Source organism: Camelus ferus, chromosome 9 (assembly GCF_009834535.1).
Source record: "Camelus ferus isolate YT-003-E chromosome 9, BCGSAC_Cfer_1.0, whole genome shotgun sequence".
Classification (NCBI taxonomy): domain Eukaryota; kingdom Metazoa; phylum Chordata; class Mammalia; order Artiodactyla; family Camelidae; genus Camelus; species Camelus ferus.
The window spans coordinates 49,360,554-49,380,089 of NC_045704.1; the positions used below are offsets into that span (position 1 = coordinate 49,360,554).

At 50.6% G+C, this 19,536-nt stretch overlaps 1 protein-coding gene across 1 annotated transcript in view; it reads right to left on the reverse strand.

Moving 5' to 3' along the window:
- Positions 1–332: 332 nt before the first annotated feature.
- FA2H (fatty acid 2-hydroxylase) overlaps positions 333–19,536 on the reverse strand; it is a 47,559-nt gene continuing 28,355 nt past the window's right edge. Inside the window, exons 3-7 of the mRNA XM_032486743.1 lie at positions 12,497–12,639; positions 11,783–11,889; positions 4,574–4,746; positions 2,990–3,242; positions 333–1,781 (exon numbers count right to left, since the gene is read on the reverse strand). Coding sequence (XP_032342634.1) covers positions 1,702–1,781; positions 2,990–3,242; positions 4,574–4,746; positions 11,783–11,889; positions 12,497–12,639 — 756 coding nt within the window. The 3' untranslated portion in view covers positions 333–1,701. The remainder of the gene's footprint in view (positions 1,782–2,989; positions 3,243–4,573; positions 4,747–11,782; positions 11,890–12,496; positions 12,640–19,536) is intronic.

Sequence of the window (19,536 nt, forward strand, 5' to 3'; positions counted from 1 at the left end):
CAGCTGGGGTCTGATAAATTCCAGAACAAGCACTTCCTCTGTGGTGTACCAAGGCAGTTGGTGGAAGTGACACCCCCCTACTCCCACATCCAGATGCAAGCAGTGAAGGGGAGATGCTGACTGCAGAAAAATTTAAAACAGCAATAAGACTGAGTAAGAGGATAAGGGCTGGTCTGCTTTTTATCATCACTATATACCCCAGCAAGTCTACACAACCTGGTCAGTGATCAAATAAATACTCCTTCCTGCTGGAACGACCCCGCCCCCACTTCTGCCCCTCCCCAGCCTCGGTGAAGTCTGGTGCGTCGCCATCAAGAAGTAACTCATCTTTGTTGGTTTCTTTCCCAGTGTTTTTATTTTTCAAAATATACAATTTATTTACACTTTTATTTCACAACTGTAGTTTGTATATTTATTCCAAAATCTTTAAATAACTCCGCAGTAAACAGTACAAATCACAGGATCAGTCAGACTGCTTCCCTTTAGCCTTTTTATACATGTTGAGTTTTTAAAAAGTTTCAAGTAGTATTGGTTTGTGGGTAAGAAGGGAACCAACATAAGACAAAATTTTTTTACGTAAGCTCGACACGTAAGATTAGAAAGGGGGATCTGAGCAGCTACTTGGTCTGGAGCCCGACTCAGGTATTTATATAGTTTATAAATAAGACCCTCTTATGAGCAGTGAGGGTTTTGGTTACGAGGAAGAGAAGGGAAACCTCATCCGTGGGGTGAGGGGCAGGGAGATAAGGCACCGCATGGAGGCTGCTTCTTGAATAAGGAGGCACTGACTGGAAGGGTCCAGAGTGAGGCAGCCGGAGGCCCACCTACGGCAGGTGGGAGTCAAGAATGGCAGGGGACAGGATAGGGCTCCCACTCATGCAGAGGACTCTTCAGCCTCCCTTAGGGAAAAGCTTTGTGATTTTGGAGGTTGGGGAGAGGTGGCTAGAGCAGCTGGTGGTTCCTAGAGAAATGGGTGTGGGCTCCCTCCAGCTTTGAGGCTGCTGCCAGCTCCCTCAGCCCACCTGCAAAAACAGGTGAGGGCCAGGCGCATGGGTGCTGGATGTGTCACAGGCCAAGGCATCTGGTGGTACAGCTGGTGTTTGTCACTGGTGGGGACAAAGGCGCTGCCCGGGATTGGGGGTGGCCTGTGGGAGGCTTCATGCTGTCTCTTCTGTGAGAGCTCTTCCTCCACCTCCGTGTTCTCCAGTCCTCAGGAGAACATCCAGAGCCACCACCTCCTCCCCAGGGAGGGAAGGTGGGGAAGATGAGGGCCACAGCCCCGCAGGCTCTGCTCTCTGCTGTGAACACTGGCAGCTCCACCATGAGGGGCATCTCAAGGTGCTAAGACACAGGTGGGCCTGGTCCCAGGGGTCAGTTTCCTTCATTCCCCTCAGAAATTCCCCCTTGGCCAGGTCCTGAAGCAGTCCTGTGGGCTAAGGCTCTGGGCAGGGATGCTGGTGGAGAGGCGGGGATGCTCCAGGAAAGAGCTAGTCCCCGAGGGCCATTTGGCCACCAAGCAGACATGACCCTCTTGTGCTGGGTCAAGAGGGCAGTCTCAGTCTTCAAGTTCTCCCTGACACCCTCCACCAAGCCCAAGGGCCGGACAAAGCCCGTCCTGCCTTCTTTGCAGGGTCTGGATGGGAGTGGGCTGGGGCAGCGGCCATGACGGGGCTGAGGGCAGGATGGCAGGGATGGGAGTTGTCACTGCATCTTCGGGTGGGATTCTTCCGGTATAAGGGTGTGGAAAAAGTGATCCCAAATTTTAGTGCTGATGCCAAATCCTAGAGAGGGAGACAAATGAGGGGAAGATGAGTGCTGTTGAAGCAGTGGGATCTGCTTGGGAAGGCAGCAGAGGTGGGGCTGGCACGTGGGGAAGATTTCAACATTGGTCCCCATTGGACTTCCCAACTCTCAGGGCTATCCTGGCAGGAGTCAACAGCAGGGTCCCTGCATTTCTAGACTCCCAAGGATGCCACTGGAATAACCCCAAGTTCCTTATCTGGCCTGACTTCCTGGGAAAGCCTGGCTGCTGCCTGCCTCTTCCTTCCCCTCCTTCACACTCCAGCTGCCCCCTGGTCTTTGAAGATGCCAAGTTCACTCTTGCTTCAAGGCTTCACACTTGTTGCTCCTGGGATGCTCTTCCTTCAGATATCAGATGCTGGCTTGTCTTAATTTAGGTCTCAGGTCTAATGCAGTGACACCTTCCTGGACCACTTTAGCTGGCATTCTGCTATCCAGCATCATAGCCACTAGACCACAGGATTCCTGAGCACTGGAAACATGGCTGGAGCTATGGAGGGACCAAATTCCTAACTTCATTTAATTTTAATTAAGTTTCAACTTAAAAACCTCTACTCCATTCAGTTACAGGAAAACTTTTAGGCATGTTTGGAGCAACTCATATACATAAATCTACTTTTTCTATTGTAAATTTTATAAACCCTAAACATGGATCAAGTATTTCCAGTGGAGATTTGGTGCTTGAATGAAGATGTGCCATAAGCAAGAGATACACACCGGATGTTGAAGACTTAATAGAAGGAGAGAATGTAAAATATCTCCACAATTTTTTGAATCCATCACACTTTGAAATGACAATATTTCAGTTGTTTTGGCTTAATAAACTGTATCATTAAAATTAACTTCCCCTGTTTATTTTTACTTGGCTACTAGAAAATGTAAAACCCCATCTGCGAGTTGCATTCTATTTTCTTAGACAGTGCGGGGCCCCTCCCCCACCTTCTCTAACATCACCTTGTGTTATTTTCTTTGTGGCGCTTATCACTGTGAAATGATCTTTGCTGTTTATTGGTTCCCTTGTTTGTCTGTCTCTGCACAGCTCCCCCACACCAGGGAGGAGGACAGGAATCCCAGGCTTGCCTTGCTGACTGTGTCCCCAGAACCAAGCCTGGCCCTTGGTAGAAGCTCAGAGGTAACTGTCAAAGAAATTAACAAATGAGGGAGCGGGGAGGCACTGGCCGATCCTCACCTGACTGCTGATGCGCAAAGTGATGCTTGACGTGGTGGGCCTTCAGGCTGTAAAGGTAGGAGCCCCTGTGTGGGGAGCCGAAGTGCAGGTAGTAGTGGATCATGTCGTAGATGACGTAGCCCAGGAGGCCCCCCGCAAACACAGTGCCCCCAACTGCCTCGGGCAGGATGAGCCGCAAGAACACATAGAAGAAGGCGATCACCAGAGAGGCTGGCACAGGGGGGAAGACCAGGCGGGACTCGTCGAAGGGTGCCTGTGGATGGAGAGACTCCCACGTCAGGAAGAAGCCTGGGGTCCCAGGGCCTGCCTGTGGTCACAAAACACAGCACGCCTGGGGCCAGAGATGCTCCCGCGGAGGACATCCCAGACAGCCTGGGGAGCGAGTGGGCTTGGCACCCTCGGTGGCTGAAAGCACTGGAGAGACTGTCCTGCCCCCAGTTTCCAAGCCAGGATGGACCTGGAAAACTGCCTCAGAACACGGGGGTGGATGTGATGTGGGCAGGATGCTCACAGGTCAGAGTCCTGCTTTATGCTCGAGGCCACTCTGGCCCTGGAATTTGCTAGGTGCTAGGGAGGAGCCTCCCCCCACCCCTACCCCGCGCAAAAACCATAAGGGGTACCTAGACCGAGGCCTGAGGTTGATGAAGGCACAAGTGGTGGATGACCTTGGAAGTGCTAACAGATGGTCCTCCCCACCCCCAAGTGGCCTTCTTTGTTCCAAAGTGGTGTTGTCCCAGTGAACCAGACAACAAGAGAGCCAGCCTTCGGTTCTGGAGTGTCACAAGCTAAGGGCCTGGCATGGAGGTAAAGTTTTAGAGATGGTATAAGTATTCTGAGAAGAGACAGACCCTCTTTGGACTGGGAGAGAAGAGAGAGAAAGCAGGTGATAGAGAAAGAGCAACATGCTGACATGGGCCTCCCTCTGCTCAGACCAGGAGTAACAGGACCTATGGGCTCCCAGTAAAAGAAGGGAGGAAGGGAGGGATACGCTGGGACAGGCTGAGAACAGCACGGTGCAGGGACAGAAACATCAGGGGGACAGCTGCCTCTGGGCAGACCTGGCTTCCAATCCCAGCAACTGGGACCATTGTGTCGCCCACGAAGAGCCCCAGGGTGGTGGGTGGCTGAGAGCACAGACTCTGGAGTCCACAGGGCACAATATCCAGGTGTGGCCCTGGGGGAATTCCTTAGTTCCTTTATTTCCCCAAGCCTCAGTTTGTCATTCTGTGGAGTGGGGAGAACTGGAGCACCATCTTCAGAAGGAAGCTCCACCAGGGCAGTGATTTTTGACTGTTTTGATCAGTGGTGTCCAGAACAGTGCCCGGCACAGAGTGAGGGAGCGCTCAGTGAACATTTGTTGAATGAATGAATGAATGAATGAATGAGTGGATGAGGTGTAGTGAGGTGGTATCAATATGATGTCGCACAGACTCTCATGCTCCCTCTGCCCATGCCCATTCAGGTGGGGACCCAGTCACACGCCCTTGATTTCCCCTTGCTTCCACCCTGACCTCCAACAAGAAGAGCAGCTCCCCGGAGTTGGTTACAGCTGCAAGGCCCCGGGAGAGAGCCTGCCCCGCTCACCTTGTGGTGCTGGCCATGCATGACGAAGTGCAGCATGATGAGGTAATAGCTGTCGCTGGGGGGCTTCATGTGGAAGAGGAAGCGGTGGATGAGGTACTCTATCAGGGTCCAGAGGAACAGGCCCAGCAAGAAGAGGCCTGGGAACACAGACTCGGGCATGGCTACCGAGTACTCTGGAGGGTGGCAGGAGAGAGGTGAGGTCAGGGCAGATGGCCGCAGGGAACAGCAGTGCCTGGTGGCTCCGGATGTCTGGTCTCACTGCCCCATCTTCTCAGGAGCTGCTGCCCTTTGTTCAGCAGCTGTGGGGCCAGACCCCCTGTTGGGGCCCTTGATTCAATATGGGAAGGAGGCTGTGAGGATCTGTGTTGGCCTTAGGAGAGGTCCTCTCAGAGCACTATTAACGTGGTATATTACATTGCTCTCACATGTTGATCGGCTCTTGCATTCCTGGAATCAATCCCATTTGGTCATGGTGTATAATCATTTAACATGTGCTAGGATTCAGTTTTCTAGTATTTTCTTGAGGATTGTTGCATCTATATTCATCAATGACAAGAGTTTGTAGTTTTCTTTCTTGTGACATCTTTGTCTGGCTTTAATATTGTGTAAGATTTGGCTAGAGATTTGAGATCTTCCTTACAGGAGCTATAAGAGGAACAGCTATGGCCGGTCCTCACCTTTGCCTGGTGCTGTGGTCTGAATGTGTTCCCTCAAATTCCTTTGTTGAAACCTAACCCCAAGGTGATGGGAGACGATGAGGTCATGACGTCAACAGGACTAATGCTCTTATAAAACAGGCTTGAGAGAATTCTCTTCCCCTTTCTGAGGGATGCGAGGATACAATGGGCCAGAAGAGGGACCTCACTTGACCATGCTGGTACCCTGATCTTGGACTTCCAGCCTCTGGAACTGTGAGCAATAAATTTGTTGTTTATAAGCCACCCAGTTTGTGATTTTTGTTCTACCAGCCCAAACGGATAAGACACTGGAAAAGAGTGACCTTGCCTCCTTGGCATGGAGGAGAGGGAGGGGCCACCCTGATGAAGCCAGCAGGGCTGGGGGGTTGTTGGCAGAAGATGCTATCAACCAGGGACCAGAAGGAGGGCACAGGAGGGCCAGGAGAATCAAAGGAGAAATATCTCGACAGATAAGACTTAAAATCAGAGCATCCAAGGAAGATGTGAAAAAACTGGATGATTAGACTGAAGAGGTATAATTACCATCAAGTGTGAGACTCCTGCACCTGACCCTCTGAGGACAGGCTGCAGTCCTTCTGGCTCTCATTTCTTTCTCTACTTCATCCATTCTTTGACTCCACAGGGACTTCAGCTCTCATCACTGTTTTTTCATATCCCTCATAGTTTTACTTTTCTCTAAAAGCCATTGCTTTGGCTGCACTTTCTCTCTCTTTTGAAAAGTAGCAGCTTTATTGAAATATAATTCACCTATCTTACAAATCACCCATTTAAATGGTGTACAGTTCAATGGTTTTTAGTATGCTCGGAGTTGTACAACCATCATCATGATTTTAGAACATTTTTATCACTCCAGAAAGAAATCCCCTACCCATGAGCAGTTGCTCCCCATTTCCTCCAACCCGCCATTTCCCAGAGCAGGGAAACCACTAATATACTTTCTGTCTATTGCATCTGCCTATTCTGGATATTTGATATCAATGGAATCATACAACCTGTGGTCTTTTGTGACTGGCTTCTCTTTCTTATAATGTTTTCAAGGTTCATCCACATTGAAGCATGTACCAGAATTCCATTCCTTTTTAAGGCTAAATAATATTCCCTATTAATATGGATGCACTGCATTTGTTTATCCATTCATCAGTTGATAGACATCTCATTTGTTTCTACTTTTTGGCTATTATGAATAATGCTGCTATGAATATTCATGTGCAAGTTTTTGTGCAGACAGATGTTTTCAGCAGTCTTGGGTAGATGCCTTGAAGTGGAATTGCTGGGTCATATTGCAACTGTATTTGACCTTTTGCAGAACCACCAAATTGTTTTCCAAAGTTAGCCATTCTCTTTGGACCACAGCTACTCCCATGAACCCCCAACCTGAGATCAGCACAAGAACCTGTCTGTCTTTCCACCCGACACCCAAGCTGCTGAGCACGGACAGACACTTGGGAAGTCACAGGTCTAGTGCCTTCCACCTAGCTAGACCTCAAACACTGCCTGGTGATCCTTTTACGTCTCCAAGTTCAGCTCCCTCCCCACTGCCCTCAAACACCCCTCTTTCCTTCCGCTCAGCCTCCTACTTCCCAGAGAAAAGATGTCTTGGGGTAGAAGAGGGGAAGGGGGAGAATAGCTCCCTTCACAGCCTCCCATCCACCTTTTCCTACACCTGGTTGTGCCCTAACCCTGAAACTTCCTTCTTGCTCCTCAGGGAAGGTATGTGCAACCAGGTACCTGGGCACTGGATGGTGGTGATGGTGGTGGTAATAATAATGATAATGATAATGATAATGATGATGATGATGATGATAATGATAATGATAATGATAATGATAATAATAATAATAATAATAAAAGATGCGTATTGATCAGTCCCTGCATGCCAAGTGCCTTTCAAGTGCTTTACATGGATTGCTTCATATTTCATCTCACTCCAGCCTTACAAGGGAAGCGCTGGCATTGCCCATGTGAGTGAGGACATGGAATTACAGAGAGCTTATGTTGCTTGCCCAGCTCACCCCGCTCAGCAGAGCACAGCCCTCAGTCTGCCTTCCCTACAGCCGCTCCATCCCAACCGGCCCCTCTGGGCATTTTCAGCTTCTCCTCCACAGGCTTTCCTGCTCATCTTTAAGACTTTCCCATCACTAATGCAGTCCTATCAGATCCATGCCTACTGAAAATGTCAGCCAGCCTCAAGTCTACTTCAAGTCTTCCTATGCACTTGAGCCCCTAAAGTCTGTCTTCTGCAAAGGCCATTCGTGACGTATTTCTTGCCAGATCTAAGTAGTTTTTTGAATTCATCTCTAACTTGGCTATAGCATGTGACTTTGGTGCCACTCTCTTTTTGAACCTGCAACTTCATAGGTTCCTAACCTGAGGCTTATGAACATCTAGAGGGTCCTCAGTTGGATTTCGGGGTGAACTTGCTGAAATGACGTCCCAAACAATGCGCCGTGTGTGCATTTTTCTGGGGAGCAAGTTGACAACTTCTTAAAGGATCTGGGACCAATAAGGCTAGAACACACAGTTCCACTCCCTGCATGCTGGGACACTTGGCTTTTCTCCTCTTCTCCAGATGCCCTTTGTGGTAGAAACTGCCTCTGTCTCCAGGGTCAAACCCTTGACCCTTCAGTCTCACATGCTCTCTGCTCCACCCAGGGTTCAGCCACACCCACATGCTGACAACCTCCAGACTCCCGCCTCCAACCCAGCCCTGGACAGCCACTTGCTACTGGGCATCTCCACGCCACTGTCCACAGATCCCTGTCCCCAACCCAGGTCAGCAGCTGCCAGATGAGGCCAATCATCTTCCTCTTCCTTCCTGCCCACCCAAGGCTGCTCCTCAGTGAGGGGAATTGATGTCTACACATTACCAAAGGCTCGACTTATCCCTCTCTCCTGTGTCCAACCCGTCACCAAGTTCCATCAGCTCCCTCTCCTGAATATCCCTTGGCAAAGTGAAGAAGGCCAGACACAAAAGACCACATATGATAGGATTCCATGTGTATGGAATGTTTGAAATAGGCATATATAGGCATATATAGAGACAAAGCAAGCGGGCAGTTGCCGGGGGCAGGAGGAGCAGGGCACGGAGATCAACTCAGTGGGTACGCGGTTTCCTTTTGGGGTGATGTAAACATTTTGGAACTAGGAGAATCAGTGGTTGCCCAGCATTGTGAATGTACTAAATACTGACTTGTTTACTTTAAAATGGTTAGTTTTATGTTATACGTATCTCACTTCAATTAAAAAAAAAATGACCTCTTGGGTCAGTTCACTGCTCTGAACTCCCAACACCTTATCACCCCTCACCTAGTGACTGTATCAGCTTCCAACCCTAACCACGCCTCTATATGCTGGGTGCCCTTTGTCCCCACCTGGGCTGGGTTCGAGGCTCTGGGCCGGCCCTCCACGTCATCCTTTATCACAGTGAACTGTGGCTGCTGTTTTACTTTGCCCACGAGGTTATGAGCATTTTATGGGCAGAGGGGGCCCTTCATTTTATCTCTCCTATGCTTAACACAGCAAGTTCTCCAATGCTCATGGGAGGTTAACGGGTGAACACAAGCCTCTCTGGAGGGCTGTACCTGGATGGTTTGACCTGTGCTGTTCCAAGGGCAGAGTGGAGGCAGCTTCTGGTTCTGTTTAAGGAAGCACTTCTGAAGGGCTGGGCCCAGTGTGAATGACCACAGGGGTATGCTGAGGAAGGAGAGCCCGGGAAAGTGGGGAGAGGGAGGTGACCTTCCAGCCCTTTGGACCAGATTCTGACAAAGGGTTCCAAATGAGTCTCTAACCCATGGGAAGATTTTTCATGCTTCACCTAGAAACTAACAGCTAAGATTCAATCCTCAAAGGGTCTCTCTCAAATCAGGTGTTAAGCTTGTCTGACATCTCTCATTGGTGGGGCCTAATAGCAGTCTGTGAGTGGCCATCCAGCCGTGGCTGGACTGCTCTGGTTGGTCAGGCTTGACACCCCTGGAGTCCTTCAGGACACTCTGGTGACGTGTAGGGAGTACAGGCTTTGGATTTGCAGATCTAGATTCAAATCCTGACTCTGTAACATCTGTGTGTTTTGTCAACAGTAAAATATCCTACCAATTGTGAAGGCTGTTATTAGGATGGAGGGAATATAATATCTGATTATGTGATACAAATATATCTTATATATAAGGATAATACATAATACTTATAATACAATCCTCCTCATATACAATAAGTAACTAATTTTTAAATATAATGAGTCAAAATACATCTAAATTTCACCCACAGCCCTACTTGTGCTGCCTTCTCTCAGCTCCCCTTGCAGGGCTCTGGAGGGTCCCAGGTGAAGGGAGAAGAAGTTTCTCAGCCCCCCTGCCCTGCCCCCCACTGCCCAGAGTGCAGGAGCCCTTCCCTGCTGTATAGCTCTCTAGCTGGCAGGGAAAGGACAGGACACACAGGCGTTTTCTCTGGCCACAGACTGTGGTCTTGACCTTTGCTGGGGCTCTCATCACATAATCTCATTGGAGGCCTGAATCCTCGCTTTGGATGCTGCTCAACTCAGCTCTGAATCTAATGTACTCCCAGGAACTGCACTGGGGGCCAGCCTGAATGTGCAGAACCCCTCTGCTTTCCAATGCATGTTCACACACATGCCTAGGAATTTCAGCCTTGAACTGGTGTCTCCATTCAACTTCAACTGCTCCCTGGTACCGAATCTTCTGTACTTTGTCCAGTGCGCCCCTTGTCTGGCAGCTGCACTGGGACCCTGCTGAGACTCCATGCCTCACTTTGCAGCTCTATTTTCTCTGCCTGTGGCCAGTGCCTTGCCTGACAAGCTCGGGGTGAGGGAGGCATGTGCCGCTCTCATGTCACCATCACTGGCATCATAGTCACAGGCCCACTGACCCCTACACTAGATCTTTATTAGACAGCACGTTTCAGCTCTCTGCAGAGCCCTGTGGTTCTGACCGAGCTGTCAAATCACCCTCCTTGCCACGCAGAAGAGTCTCCTCCTATAGGTCAAGTCTCTGCCCGCCTCCTCACCCCAGCATCACCCCTGTCGGTCCATCAGGCTGGAGCTGGTACCGAGTGGCATCTCTGGAGGAATCCTGCAGAGGGACCTGGGCCAAAGCTCCAGCATCCCCTTCCCCCTCTTGCCCCAGCCCTGGTGGCCCTGGCACTGTTGGTGATTGTTAAGGGAGCACCCGGCAGACAGTGGGCAATTCAGTGAGCAGGCTGTCTGAGCAACAAGCCCTGTGCTGTGCCTGAGCTATTCAGCGTGGGCAGAAAAGGGTAACCTTGGCTCGCAGGGCATACACATTAACCCTTGGGGACTAGGAGCAGCTCAGGATTCTGGGAGACATCCTGCAGCTGGTTCCTCCCAGCCCCATCCTGGACCAGGTGGGAAAACTAGGGCTCCTGTCACTGCGGCCATGGCTCCTCTCACCTAAACCATTCAGCTCTCCACTTCTGGGGAAGGCAGGCAGGCGAGAGCATCGGACAGTGGGGAGAAGGAGCATGCATCTGGCAGAGACAGGGGGTCAGAGGCTCACAATCAGGAACATGACAAGTGATCAGGAGAGGAAAGCTCACCTGAGCTATTCCCAGCACCCTTTCCCCATCTGTCCCCTCACCTGGCCTCTGTCTGAGCCACCACCATGGGCAGCACTTCCCCAAGGCAGGCTTTGCCAGGATGGACAGACCACCCGGGCAGGTGGCATGCTCCTGGAGGCCCAAGGTAGGTGATAAACTTGCGAGGCAGGCCAGCAAGACTTGGCTTGTGAGACTTAGTCTCACAAGCTCTTTGGAAGTCACCCCAAGCCAGCCTCTCTCTCTGTTTTCTGCCTCACTGGCATTCACATTCGATCCTAGCCACATGACCCTGAATTGCTTACTTGACTTCTCTCAGGCTCCATTTCCTCACCTCTAAAAGGGTTATAATGATAGTACCTTTCTTGTGGGACTGTGGGGAAGGTTAAAAGAGCTGATCCCTGGAAAGCACAAGGCAGGTAAGTGCTCAGTAGAGGTTAGTGGGGTTGCTACTCCAAGTCAGGGCTTCTGCTGATGGGCCTTTGCCCAGGAGACACTGTAGGACATATTAGGATCTTTCTCTCCCAAATTCTAATCTGTGTTATGTTCATGGACCATTCTGAGTCTAGCTCTCAGCTGTGCTACCTGGTGAAACGACTTCATATAGTCTCTTGACAAATAATCCCAGGTCATGCATTTTCTAGTCTTAGACTCAGTGAGAAACCCCCTCCTTTATTGCTCCACTACCTGATGAAATGATTTCATTTAGTGTCTGTTAATGTGTGGCTGTTTTTTTGTTTTTTGTTTTTTTTTTAATTCATTTTGTGGAGGGTGAGGAGGTCTAACATTTCTTTGGGGAAGAATATTTCTATAGTTAGGCCTCATTTTAAAATGTTTGTGATGTGCCTTAGGGTTCTATATTCTCAAAAACTCAGGACCAGAGAAAGTACTGAAGTATCCTGCCTCTTGGAGCCATGGGAGCATTTCAGGAAGGACTTGACCTTACCTGTGGTGAAGGTTGTGAAGAGTCGGACATTGCCCTGGGCGAGGGTTCGGTAGTAGAACCAACTGAGATATAGCATCAGGGGCACCCAGATGATGGGGACACTGTACCTGCAGGAGGGCCATCAGGGTGAGAGAGATGCATGCACAGAAACTCAAAAGGGTCCAGCTTCCCTAGAGACACACCTCTCAACTAGAGGATGGATGAAATACTACCAAAGCATATGTAGAAAGCATATGGAGACTTGGGGTCAAAGGGACATTGACGGTGAGGAGGGGAGGAGGAGAAAAGAAGAGAGAGGCTGTGAGTCCATCTACCTCAGTCTCTGTGATGAGTTACTGGCAGGGAAAACAAAACAAAACATGTCCCTGTGGCTACTGACAGTGCAGCTAGGTAGATGCCGACCTCTTGTGGCAGAAGAGCTAATTGCAGGCAAAATTGTCCTCGTGGGCATGGGAGATTGGAAACCTCTCATAGGAGTCTGGAATAGAACAGGAGTGACATTCAAAGTGGTTTTTGACTACACATTGGGTTGTCCCTCAGTGAACAAAACCATTAGTAGGAATAGATTATGCCTATGGCATGTTTCACTATCTGCAAGAACTAACAATATAGCTCTGAGGTCCAAGGAGGGATCTGATTACCCCTTCCCCTGTGTATCTGGCTGGCACCATCAGGAGGACGGACAGCCCACTATAGGCCAAGAGCAGGACTCACCAGACAGTCTTGCTGAGGGCCTCAATGAGGTCTGAGTGGAAGAGGCGAATGGGCCTGGTCACTGGCTGGTGGACCCACTCATTGTACTTCTCTCCCAAGTGGCCGACTTGCCACAGTAGGGGCTTCCGCCAGTCTACCAGGTCCTGCAAGAGACAAAGTCAAATGGACCTTTGAGACTCCCACCTGTGCACGCTCATTCTCCCATCTCTTGGTTACAGCATCCCAATCCCCAGTCCCATTTCAGCTCACGTGATCTGTACAGAGCTACCCACCATCTTGCTTCAGTAATCAGGAACTAACCAAGCTGTGCATCCCAACCTGCAGGCCACAGAAATGGGATCCAGGACAGGCCCATGAACAAGCTGGTGCAATGAGCCATCAGACACCCTCTCCTCTTGCTGGGATTGCTGAGTTGGTAGGGCATGACCCTGGAGTTGCTAGTGGAGCCTACCTGAGGACTAAGTGAACACAGAGCCAAGCCAGAAACTGGAGACATCAAATCTTGGTGATGACACCTGAGCACCCAGATTCAGCAACGCCTGAAGCTTGGGGTCTTAACCAGGATTTGATAGGTACAGGAGCCAATACTTTCTGTACTAGGAATCAAGTAGGCCCTTTCTACTCTACCAAGGGCTTTCTTCTTAGTGGTCACCTGCACAATCCATTCATTCATCCATTCAAACATTCATTCATTCAACACTTTGCTTGATATATATCTATATTTCTAAGCTATGTGCTGGGAAGAATAAACAAGAATGTAAGAGACCATCTTTGTTTTGCATAGCTTAGTGCTGAACAGAGTTCAGACTCTGGAGTCAGGCCTGGATACAAATCCTGGCTTCATCACTTACTGTGTGACATTGGGGAAATTACTTGACCTTCCTGAGCCTCAGTTTCCCTAGCTATGAAATGGAAGTAATACTTGTAGCAGCATCAAGTACTCTGCCAGGTGAGACATGCCCATTAAGATAATTTAACATGATGCAGGCAGACTGAGGTCAGAAGGCAGAATAATTGGTTCAAATGCCTGGGTCCAGGGTAGGAGAGGAGGGTTTTGCAGGGAACCTGGGGTTTGGGTTGGAGCTCATACAATATGAAAGACTTGGTAAGGGAGAAAGGAGAAAGGCTGTGGGGAGGTAGTATGGGCATAGGTATGGAGTCGAGAATTATTGTGGCCCATTTGGTACCTTGACATTGATCTATAGGGCAGTATAAAGAAATCTGCTGAGGCTTTAGGTAACAGAACAACCAGTATCAGGCCCAGGGGTTGTCTCTTCATCCTCCAGGCCAGTTGTGTCCAAAGTGGGGATGTAAGTGTACCCCAGGGGTACTCACAGGCTGATCCTCAGAGGTGGGGAGAAAATATTACAGACTCTATTTTGATATATTTCTCTCATCTATAAGCTGTATATGAATGTTTTCTAATGCACATAATAGAACAGTACATTAGCACAAGCAAATAATTTGTATATGATTAAAATGGACATATAATGGAGAATGTGCTCAAAATGTTTTACTTATAGGGACTCAAGGTCAAAAAAGTTTGGAGGCTGCAGCTCTAGACAATGGGAAGCCCTTAGAGACTTCTGATGAGGCAGTGTATTGAAGATTAATGGAGACTAAAATCAGTAAAGAACAATGACCTTGGAGTCAGGGGACCACTTTCAAAGCCTGGCTCTGCCATTTATCAGCCATGGGTTCCTGGGTGAGCATCTCTACATCTCGCAGCCCCTTGGCTCTCTCGTCTGTAAAGTCAGGTGTGCCTGGACCCATCACCTGGGATAGGAGAGAGGGCACAAGGTGACCAGTGTCTGATGCCTAATGGGTGTCAGTGAACCTTCAATGCAGGGAGTAAGGTAGCCACTACAGGTGAGAAGGGAGGCAGTGTCAGGGGAGGTAAGGAGATGTATGTGGGGTAGGGGAAGAGCACTGAAGTCCCGGAGAAAGAATCTATAGCGATTCAGAAACCCACCTTCCTGCAGCCCCGGCTGGAATCTCATCCTTGCACAGGCCTCCGCGCCAAAGCTCGGCCCCAGTAGGGCTCCAGCCCTGCTAGAGGTGAAGCTAGCCCTGTCATTACAGCCTCGGAGCAGGGGGCTGGGGGTCTCGGGGCAAGCAGAGAAGGTCACTGAGCATTCTCTCTGTGCCTGCAACCAGGGAGAAAGGTCCAAATATGGCTGTGGTTCCTGCCATGTGAACGTGAACTTGGCAGGTCCCAGGTGCTGGCTGCCTTTCTGCTTCTCAGGCTGGATGATGACCAAGGTTGGCCCAGAGCCATCCCATCCTGCACCAGTTACACCAGGCAGTCATCCACACCCTACCTGGCTGTTGGCATTCTTCCTGCCCAGGCCCCAGATCTCCTTGACATCATCCCTTAGGTCTAGCAGCAAAGGGACTATTGGGTGCATGCTGAGTTATCCCTCCCATTCCTCTGCCTCAGGTCTCTACCACACACACACACACACACACACACACACACACACACACACACACACACACTCTACCAGGTAAGAGAACTGGAGGAACCAGCTAGGGGCCTGTGTTTACATCTTGTCTTGCAACAGCCTGCAGAGTCCCACCTCAGAAGAATCTCCGCCAGGTTCACAGTGACAACACTAAGAGCTAATGGTCACAGAGCATTTGCTATGTGCTAAGTATGGTTCTAAACCCTTTACAGGAATTAAATCCTCACCATACCCCTAATTAGGCAGGTACTTTTATTGTTGTCATTTGCAGATGGGGAAATCGAGGCTGAGTAAGTTGCCCAACACTGCCTCGTTAAGACTTTCTGATGAATTGGCCCCTCTATCATTGGGAAACAGTCCCTGGTAATACTCCTTGTCCTGAAGGCCACTTTGTCTGATGTCAGTAGAGGCTTCCTTACGTTTGGTGTTTGCATGGTCTGTCTTTCTCACCCTTTTAGTTTCACCCTGGGTGTGTCCTTACATTTAAAGTGTGTCTCTCACAGACAGCATAGAGTTGGGTCTTGCTTTTCGATCTAGTCAGACATTCTCAGCCTTTTAATTGGAGCATGCAGTCCATTTACATTTAATGCTGTATTGCTGTTTACTTTCGGTTCGTCTCCTCTGTTCTTCCTTTCTTGTCTTGTTTGCATTGATGAAGTAGTAAAAATATTCTACATTATCTCTTTTATTGGCATTTTAGCTATGCCTTTTTGTATTTTTCTCCCAGTTGTTGCTCTGAAGATGATAATATGCATCCTTAGCTCATCACCATCTGTTTCGAGGGAAACCCCTGGTTTTCACATGTTCCACTTTTGCATGTTACACACGACACTTAATTCAGACTTGGCTACCTTAGACAATGAACGTTTCCAGCTAGAGCAGAGGGATGCGACCAGGTGGGCCTCTCCCTCAGCCAAGCAGTGATTTGGTCAAATTTTTCCTGTTCATCTATTTTGCCCTTACTCTGTAAAGTGAACAGAAAACAGCATGGTATTCACAAGCTTAATTCAGTTAAGACCCAGGAAGAAATGTTTAGGTGAATAGTAAGCAGGGATTCCAGCCTGAATCTTATACCCTATCGCAAAGGGAAGAGAACAAAGGACAGAGGATGTGTGGAGAGCTGGTGCCAGATTGCTGAAGAGGTGCTTCTTTACAAGTGTGATGGAAACAGAGTCAACCCCCCTCCCAAACACAAGGGTCTCTCCTTTGATGTCCTCTCGCCCACTGGGTGTCTTTGGGCATGACTTTGGCTCCTCCCTGGGTAGACCAGTGGGCACTGGACACTGTAAAATGGCAGGCTTGCTGTCTAGAGTTGTTCTCAAGGGTCCTCGGACCTATGTGCTGGCCTTGAACCTTGATACTGTCTAGTCCATGGTGCATTTCTGCAAGGTAGCCCTCCTTGGTGCCAGGACGGGCATTCCACCCTGGGGGCTGAAGGGCCACCCTGGAGGAATTCAAGAAGGCCCACTCTCCTCTCTGCAAACATCCTCCTCATTCCTCAAAAGCTGACACCTGCACTCCTACCACCGGAAATCCTGCCATTTCCAGGGTAGTAAAATGAGCCTTCCACATTAAGCACAGAAATCCAGGTTAGCTGACTTCCTCCCCATTGAGGCCCAGAGGGGTTAAGGGACTCTTGAGATAGGGCTGGCAGGTCCTGTAGTGGGAGCCTCCCTTCCTGCCTCCCCCAGCTTGTAGCACCATCCACACAATCTCCCAGGAGCTGGGACATACACCATGGCCTCCATCTTGATTTAGATGGTACATGCACCCACAGGGGTGTCTTTTCTCAATTCTCTTTCAGTCCTGCTCACTGAAGAGAAAGTCTCAGGTGGGTGCTAATACATTTAACACCTCTTGCTTGCCAGTCCTTTCCAACAGGGCAGCTGGCTAGAGACAGGTATGAGAAGGGAGGATGGCAGGAGAGGACAGCTGGGGGTCCGGTGAGGTGGGCAGGGACTCAGGACACATTTCAGGTCCTATTCTACCTGGCTGGGACACCTTGGCCCGTTAACCCTCCCCTGTAAGGAGCTCTCTTCTTCCGGAGCTGGTGCCTGGTCCTAGCCCCTTCCCAGTCCTTCCAAGGCTCAGAAGACACAGAAGAGGCAGAAGAGGCATCATCAAAGGTCTGCTGGCCTCTGAAGGAGGTGGCGTAGGGGAAAAAACAACAAGCCACTGATCACATCTCCAGGTGTTGCTACCCTCACAATAGCAAATCATCCTTTTACAGCTGTAAAGCCTGATACTCAGAGAGGGTGAGTGATTCACTCAGGGTCATACAGCTAAAGCCAGACTGCATGGATGAGGGAGAGGATGCGCCCAGAATCTGCTCTGGAGTGGGATTGTTGGGGGCCAGGGGGTGGGGTGCGGGTGGGCAGGGGGTTGGGTGAACTCAAAGACCCAGAGCAACAGACCAGGCCCCAGGAAGTACCTGCAAGTCAGGATGAGAGGATGAGTTGAGCCAAAGCACCTCGTATCCCCTCCCCTCTCCCTGCCAGCTGGGCAGGGATGGGACCTGCCCCAATGGGAGGGAGCAGGAGGAGGGAGTCTTCCAGGCTATGCCAGGAATGCAGCTGCAGCAGGGCCAGCGGGGGGGGGGGGGGGGGGGGGGGGGGGGCAGCCTGCTGCCCAAATTGTGGGCGGAAGGGTGCTGCCAGGGTCGGGAGGGCTTCCTCTCTTTCCCTACCCACCCCTCAGGGGCCCCTCCTTCTGGGCAGCACAGGGGCCAGGTGGCAGAGAACTCTGAAGAGTGGCAGCCCCAGCTCAGGAGTGGGAATCTGCTTGTCCCTAGACAAGGGGCAAGGGTCAAACGTGGGGAGGTGGGACAGCTGGTCCACATGAGCAGCTCCTCCCACCACCACAGCTATGAGCTGAGGCAATTGTTTAAAGAAATGTGCATGCAAACCCCAGAGCTAACAGCTCCAGGGCAGCTTTCTGGGCCAGGGAGACAGGGGGATGGGCTTCCAACCGGCAGGGACAAGTGGGGAGGGGAGGGAGCACAAGAATTCCAGCCACTGCTTCTGCGTCCTTGTCCCAGGTCCCTGGGCTCAGTCTTCCAGGTCCATTATTTTTGGAAGCCGGAATTTTGAGAGCCAGGGCCTTTGATGAGCTCATTTGACGGACGAGGAGACTGGGTGGGGTTAGATGCTCAGTTGTACAGGCTGCATCCTCGCGCTCAGCTCTGGAGCCCATGGTCCCAACCACCAGGCCAGGAGGCTTGCTATCAGCTGGCTCGGGACCCCCAAGACAATGAATTCTCTAGCAAGAAGCTGTGAGGGACCCAGCAGGGGTATCTGGTGCAGTGGCCCACGGGGACTCTAGGTGGCTTTCCAAGGGTAGCTGCAGGCCCATCCTGGGCAGCTAACTGGGAGCTCCCAGCTGGATAAGCTCAAGTCCACAGGGGAAGTTCTGGACCATCTGCCTCCTCTGCCTGTGCCCTATGACCCTCCCCACACCTGGAGGAGGTGGCCTCAGGCTCCCAGCTGGGAGGATCCAGGGAGATGAGAGTGGACAGGGAGGAAGGGGCGAAGGGGCTGAGGCCCAGGGAGAGAGGAAGCAGGCACGCCGTGCAGAAAGCCTGCTGACTTCAGTCCTACCCCAGGCCCAGCCTAAGGCTGGTAGTCTTTCACTGGCAGCATCTCTTCTGATCCATAAGTCCTGCCAGATCCTCCCCACAACCCCACACAATACGGGACAAGAATAATTTTCCCCATCTCATTGATGGAGAAATGGACTGGAACGGTCACATGTGGTCAACCGCTGGCCAGCATCTCCTGTCCCCGAGCCTGCCCTGCCCACTGCCCTTGCAGGGATGAAGAGGGCATGGCCCAGCCACCTGCCTGGTGTCTCCCAGAGGGTATTTTTTTTTAGCGGGGTATTTTTTTTTAGCACTGCTGAGATCTTCAGAAGAGAGGCCAGGAGTTCTGGGCAAGTGGATGAGCAGGAAGGAGACTGAGAAGGCTCCAGGCCAGTGAGGACAGCCTTGGGGAGGCGTCTGTGGATTCCTGTCAGCCAGACCCTCCAGACCCCTCATCCTGGGCAGGCCAAGGGGAAAAGGAGGCCTAAGGGGTCCAATGTGACTGGATGGGGGGGCAGAGTCCTGGGAAGAAAGTCAGTACCCATGGCCCTGGGGACCCTTAGAGTAGTCCATGACACAATGGGGGTGTGTATGTGTGTGCATGTTGTGTGTGTATGTACATGTGTGTATGTATGTGTGTGTTTATGCATATGTGTGCATGTGTATGTGCATGTGTCTATGTGTGTCTGCATGTATGTGTGTGTGTGTGTGTGTGTGTGTGTGTGTGTGTGTGTGTGTGTGTGTGTAGGGCCAAGGAGGTTGGAGAGCTGCATTTTGCTTGTGACACATCTGGCTGTCTGACTCTGTCTCTTAAAGGTGTCGTCCAGGAACTGAAGAAAGTAGTTCTGCCAGAGTCTGGCTTAGCCTGGAGGCTGGTTTAGCCTGAGGCAGGATGGGGAGAGGATGTGGCTTTGAAGCCACCTCCCTGAGTACCTGCTCAGCCTCCTCCCTTCTGCCTTCTACAACCCCGTCTCTGTCACAGGCCTCAGGGTCTTACT